At 35.7% G+C, this 6,882-nt stretch overlaps 1 protein-coding gene and 1 long non-coding RNA gene across 2 annotated transcripts in view; both read left to right on the plus strand.

The window, feature by feature from the left end:
* LOC106727790 overlaps positions 1-5,476 on the plus strand; it is a 19,630-nt gene extending 14,154 nt beyond the window's left edge. Inside the window, exon 3 of the long non-coding RNA XR_001364045.1 lies at positions 5,395-5,476. This is a non-coding gene — a long non-coding RNA (uncharacterized LOC106727790). The remainder of the gene's footprint in view (positions 1-5,394) is intronic.
* Positions 2,933-3,865, plus strand: LOC102246059 (olfactory receptor 10J1-like). The gene has a single exon (XM_005857775.1). It carries the CDS (start codon positions 2,933-2,935, stop codon positions 3,863-3,865), a length of 933 nt encoding a protein of 310 aa, XP_005857837.1.
* Positions 5,477-6,882: the final 1,406 nt, after the last annotated feature.

Below are 6,882 nucleotides of genomic sequence, written 5' to 3' on the forward strand. Positions count from 1 at the left end.
GGGCTTTTTTTGGGGGGGGGGGGGTGATGAGAGAGGAACGGAATGGCAGTAATGCACATGCACAGGTCAATCTTTTCTCTTCCATAGCCTGGCTGAGTTTTTCTATTCCTTTTAGTGTAAGTACGATTAGTGAGTTTTGTTCCATAATAAATTATGAGCCACAATAAAGCAGGAATGCTTAAGGACCAGCTTATTCCCACATCCCGGAGAGAAATTAACACATGCATATTGTACTGTCCATTTTCCTCTAAATTTTGAAATAGTTTATATTTTTTTTGTTCTTAAAAATCCGCAATAAGGAAATTTCAAACTCTGACCTCACCCAACTACTTATATCTCACTTAGTAATACCCAGAATTGACCCTGTGGTTATTAAAAGTTTTAGTATTTTTTCATCATGGATTTTTGCATTAGGTTTAAAAACTATTGTATTAAAATTGTATTCATCTTGATTACTGACTTTTTTGGAGCTCCCTTAAATTTTGCACCCAAGATCAGTGCCTCACTTACCACCCTGTAGTTCCAGCACTGTTCAGAAAGGTTTTCTTTCTACCAACCACAATCTTTCTTTAAAGTTGAAGTTCATTTCCTCCTGATGTGGTCCTGAGGTGCTCAAATTGCTATAAAATGTTCTGTCAACTTTCCTGTGTTGACCATAAATTAACCCCCTACTTTCACTTTTTTCTCGTCACTCCTCTCTGCAATCTCATAATAGAGTTTCATTTTGGAACAGAATTATAGAATTTAGCTGTATTTAGAAGATAATAATTAAGAAGAAAATATGTATTATACTCAGAGAAAGATAGCTTAAGATTCTCCATTTACTACCTAGAAAAATTATTTTTAGCATTTTGAAATATTTCTTTCCAGACCTTTTTAAATGGCAGGTGTTCTATTGAATGCATTACCTTCATTTCTTTCTTCCTTTTTTTTCTTTGTATTATTTTTACAAAATTATGGTCTGTCTATGTATCTTTGTATCTACCTATGTGTCTATGTAACTATGTATGTTGGTGCATAGTTCCCATTAAATGAATTTGATATAAATTATTTAATCATTCCTTTTTTTCATTTACATTATTTTTGGTTTTCATTATTATAAACTAGAGGCCTGATGCATGAAATTTGTCAAGGGGCTCAGCCCTCACAGCCCTGGCTTCATCCAGAAGGTTGTCCGGAAGGATGTCCGGTCATTCAGCTGTCTGGTCTAATTAGCGTATTACACTTTTATTATTATAGATGATATTATAAAACCCTCTTACACATGCATCCTGATACATATCTCTGATTATTTCTTTAAAATAAATAATTGGAAGTGAAAATATTAAGCCAAGGAGAATGGGCATGTGTTATAATTAATACACTAATATTTTACCTACTTATCTAGAAAATCCTAAAAATCTTCCAGTTTCCTAATGATTTTCAATTTTTCAAATTTATTCCTCAATTTAATCTCATTCCCAGAGTAAGGCAAATGTATTAATACTTGTTAATAGAGACCAAAATAGCCTTCTTTTTTTATCTGTTCACATTGGCCTTAGAATTAAAAGATTGAATCTATGATTTTTTAAATTTTGGACAAATCACCTAATCCTAGGTGTCTTAGATTTTCCATCTGCAAGATGAAGATAATAATTACCTAACACACGGGATTGTTATGCTGTTAAGTAATATATGTAAAAATGCTTTATAAACTAAAAAGTGCAATAAGGGACTATTATTTTTGTTGTTATCATTATTAATTTTTTAAATGAGAACACTGTGATCCCCAATTACTCCTCAAATAGAAAATAAGACAGATGTACAAACTGGTTTCCCCAGATACCCAGTTTATAATGCTGAAGAAATTAGAAAAGAGAGTTCAGAGTAGTGAGTCAGACTACCTATAAAAATTCATATGCAAGCACAAGCTACAATACACAGAGAAATAACACACATTTTATGAGAATTAGTTACAGAGCAACACAAGCAATGGAAAAGGGCTTGGATTGATAGGATTGAGAAGACTTTCTGTGCAAGAGGAGACTGGAGTAAAGTATTGACTAAAGAGAAAAGCATGCTTCATTAAAAACCAATGCAAGAGATTAAAACACACACACACACACACACACACACACACACACACACACACACCCTCATAGACACAGACAACAGTATGGTAAATCACCAGAGTGAAAGGGGGTTGGAAGGAGGTAATGAGGGCAAAGGGGAGATAAAGTGAAGATGGAAGGAGACTTGACATGGGTGGTAAATACACAATACAATATACAGGAGATATTCTATAGAATTGAACACCTGAAACCTATATAATTGTATTCACCAATGTTGCCTCAATAAACGCAATAAAAAATTTTTTTCAAAATGGGGAGAGCAGTCAGGTTTGAGGCTATTGAATGATTTGTGAAAATGGTTTATGAAAGATGCAGACAAGTGGAACAGGGAGAAAGCAAACACTTATCTGTTACTTGGCAATTTAGAAGGGAAGATGTTTAAGATCAAAATAGTGCTTTGAATAAAGTAGAATAGATTGGCAAATTTGTTTTAGGTAAACAAAACCATCCAACTGTAATCCAGGAGAAAATGCTTTTAAAATTTAAACTATGCATTTTCTATTCCTTTAGCCTCAGTTTTCCCCTAACACCTGTGTTCTCACTCATCAGGAAATTTGTTCTCATCCTTCCTTCTACCTTATCACAACTCTGTGCATTCTTCTTTACTGTTAGGCATAAGTCTGCATACACGGAATTGCTTCCTGATTGTGTTTTTCTATCTTTACCTGTTAGTGAGCAGTAGTCTCCATTTCCCTGGCATCCATCCAGGAGCAGGTTCTTAATATCTACTCCTCCTAGAGTTGTCCTGCTCAAACCATTGGTCGCGGATGTATTCTGACTGATTGACCTAAGTCTCCAGCTTTCAGACGTGGAATTTATCAATGAAGAGAGAAAACTACACAGTGGTGAGTGAATTTTTTTTCCAGGGTTTTTCCAGCTTTCATGAACACAAGCTTACTCTATTTGCAATATTTCTCACCTTGTACGTTATAACCCTGGCTGGCAATATCATCATTGTGACAATTATCAGTACTGATCGCCACCTTCACACCCCCATGTACTTCTTTCTTAGTATGCTTTCAACTTCAGAAACTATGTACACATTGGTCATTGTACCACAAATGCTCTCCAGCCTCATAGGACAAAGCCACTCCATCTCCTTGGCTGGCTGTGCCACCCAGATGTTCTTTTTTATCACTTTGGCCATCAACAACTGCTTTCTCCTCACTGCAATGGGGTATGACCGCTATGTCGCCATCTGCAAACCTTTGAGGTACACAGTCATCATGAACAAGAAAGTGTGTGCCCAGCTGGTTTGGGGGGCCTGCAGCATTGGCCTGCTTGTGGCCATCATTCAGACTCCCTCTGTGTTCAGTCAGCCCTTTTGTGGTAAAGAGGTGGCCCATTATTTCTGTGACATCCGCCCAGTTATGAAACTCTCCTGTGCTGACAACAATCTACATGACATAATCACTTTTATCATCAGCTCCCTTGTCATTGTGGTGCCCATGGGTTTGGTCTTCATCTCCTACATCCTTATCATCTCCACCATCCTCAAGATTGCCTCAAGTGAGGGCCAAAAGAAGGCTTTTGCAACGTGTGCCTCTCACCTCATCGTGGTCATTGTCCACTATGGCTGTGCCTCCATTGCCTACCTCAAGCCTGAGTCGGAGAACACCAAAGATCAGGATCAGCTGATCTCAGTGACCTACACCATTTTTACTCCTCTCCTTAACCCTGTGGTATATACTCTGAGAAACAAGGAGGTCAAGAATGCCCTTCACCGTGCTTTCATCAGAAAACCTCTTGCCTAGGATCTTAGGTAGTTTGACATATAACTTATTATACTCTGGGTATGTTTGCAATTTTTAAAAAAAATGATCTTATTTTAATTTTTTGTATGTGTCTGTCCAGTTTTCCCATCACCATTTGTTGAAAAGACTGTGTTTACCCAATTGTATATTCTTGCATCCTTTGTCATAGATTCATTGACCATATAGGTGTGTGGTGTTTTTTCTTCTGGGCTCTCTATTCTGTTCCATTGATCGATGTGTTTGTTTTCAGTGCCATGATGTTTTGATTACTATGGCCTTGTAGTGTAACTTGAGGTCAGGTAACGTCACACCTCCAATTTTGTTCTACTTTCTCAATATTGCTTTGCTATGCAGGGTCTTTTGTGGTTCCATGTAAATTTTAAGATTATTTGTTCTAGTTCTGTGAAAAATTCCATAGGTATTTTGATAGAGATTGCATTGAATCTATAGATTGCTTTGGGTAATATAGATTTTAACAAGGTTAATTCTTTTTATCTGTGGGCATGGTATATACTTCCATTTGTTTGTATCTTCTTCAATTTCTTCCTTCAATGTCTTATAATATTCTGAATACAGGTCTTTTACTTTGTTGGTTAAATGTATTCCTAGGAATTCTTTTGGTGCAATTGGAAAAGTGATTGTTTTATTAATTTCTCTTTCTGATTGTTATTGGTGTATAAAAATACAACCAGCCTTAGCCAGTTTTGCTCAGTGAATAGAGCGTCAGCCCACAGACTGAAGGGCCCCGAGTTCGATTCTGGTCAAGGGCACATACCTCCATTGCAGGCTCAATCCCCAGCCCTGGTTGAGATGTGTGTGGCAGGCAACCAATTAGGCAAACAGAAACTTTCTCTGTTTCTCCCCCTCCCTTTTATTCTTTCTAGAAATCAATGGAAAGATATCCTGGGGTGAGGATTAACAAAAAATATTCAACTAATTTCTGAAGATTTATTTTGTATTCTGCTAGACCACTTTCTTACACCATTACAAGGATAAACTAAAAATGGATTAAATATTTAAATGTATGACCCCAAACCATAAAACCCTTAGAAGAGAACAGTAAACTTTCTGACATAGCTGTCAGTAATATTTTTTTGGATATGTTTCCTCAGGCAAGGGAAATAAAAATAAAATAAACACAGGAGACTACATCAAACTAAAAAGTTTTTGCACAGCAAAGGAAACCATCAACAAAATAAAAAGCCAACTTACTGAATGAAAGAAAATATTTGCCAGTGATACAAATATTTGCCAGTGATGGAATTCATATTCAATATGTAAAAAGAACTCATATAACATATAAGCAATAAATGAATGAATTAATTAATGAATTAATAAACAATCCAATTTAAAAAATGGGTAGAGGAACTGAATAGACATTCCTCAAAGAGGACATACAGATGGTCAATAAACATATGAAAAGATGCTCAATATCAATAATCATCAGAGAAAAGTACATTAAAATCACATTAAGAAATCACTGCACACCTATCAGAATAGTTATTATCAATAAATCAACAAACAATAAGTACTGGTGAAGATGTGGATAAAAGGAAACTCTCATGCATTGTTGATGGATTTGCAAATGGTGCAGCCTCTATGGAAAACAGTTTCGGCTGTTCCTTGAAAATTAAAAATCAAACTGCCTTATAACCCAGCAATTATACTTCTGGATGTTTATCTGAAGAAATCCAAAACATGAATTTGAAAAAACATATTCATCCCTATGTTCATTGAAGCATTATTTACAATAGCCAAAATATCTAAGCAACACTAGTGCCTATTAATAGATGGATGGATATAGAAGTGGTACATATACTAGTATAAAATGGAATAATACTTAGCTCAAATGGTTGGATCGAGAAGAGAATATACTAATGAAATAAGTCAGAGAGAGAAATACAAATACCATATGATTTCACTTATATGTGGAATCTAAATAAGTAAGTAAATAAATAAATAAACAAATGAGAGAGAAACTCATAGACACAGAAAAGAAACTAATGGTTGCCAGATGGGAGGAGGGTTAGAGGGCTGGGTGAAAAGGTGAAGGGATTAAAAGTACAAATTGTCAATTACAAAATAGTCACTGGGCTGTAAAGTACAGCATAGAGAATAGAGTCAATAATCTTGTAATAACTACGTGTGTTGTCAGGCAGGCATTAACCTTATCAGAGGGAATTACTTCACAAAGTATATAAATGTCTAACCACTATGCTGTACACCTGAAACTAATATAACATTGAACATCAACTGTAATTGCAAATTTTTTTTAAAAAAATAGATTCTCTACCAATAAGACAGTTGCAAAATTTGGTGGTAAGACTGCATTAAAGAATCAAGAGTGTCCCTGACTTGAATTTTTTTTATCATCACTCTCCTAAGCCTTTTGTTAATCTCATAGGTTACAAATTTTGTTGAAGCTCATATTAGAGCTATTTTCTTGGTGAGTCTTGTATGTTTACATGTTAGTAAGGAACTTGTTACATCCAGCAACTGAATTCCTCTGCAGTTATATATACTTTCTACTGAGTTATGCATATGCTCTTCTGTACTCACAGTGTACGGAGATCAGAAGATATTTTTTGAAATTAAATTTATTAATTCCACCTCTCAACCAGCTCTAGCTGTCTCAGATTTGAAAATTTGCCCATGACTTTCGGTCTTTCCTGTGTCTAACCTGAGCTGGTACCCTTGTCTTGCCATGACCCTCGTCATTTTACATAGTTGGACTCACTTTCTGTGAACAATGGGTGCCTAGTTTAAACTCACAGTTTAGACACTTGTCTAAAAAAGTCTTGGAATTTCCCATTTCCTCTTGTTTTTGCTCTCTAAAGGGGAAAATGGTACCGATATGTAAAAAATGTTTAAGGCCTTAGGATTATTTGGCCTTGAGCAAAGTGAGGCTGAACTTGCCAAATGACTGCTGGTACATAAAGGGCTGATATTTAAAAATAATACTAATAATAATCTGTATCTGCCACCCATTGTCCTTCTCCTGCTTAAAGACAGTCCAA

The sequence above is a fragment of the Myotis brandtii genome, unplaced genomic scaffold, assembly GCF_000412655.1.
Source record: "Myotis brandtii unplaced genomic scaffold, ASM41265v1 scaffold1120, whole genome shotgun sequence".
NCBI classification, from domain to species: Eukaryota; Metazoa; Chordata; class Mammalia; order Chiroptera; family Vespertilionidae; genus Myotis; species Myotis brandtii.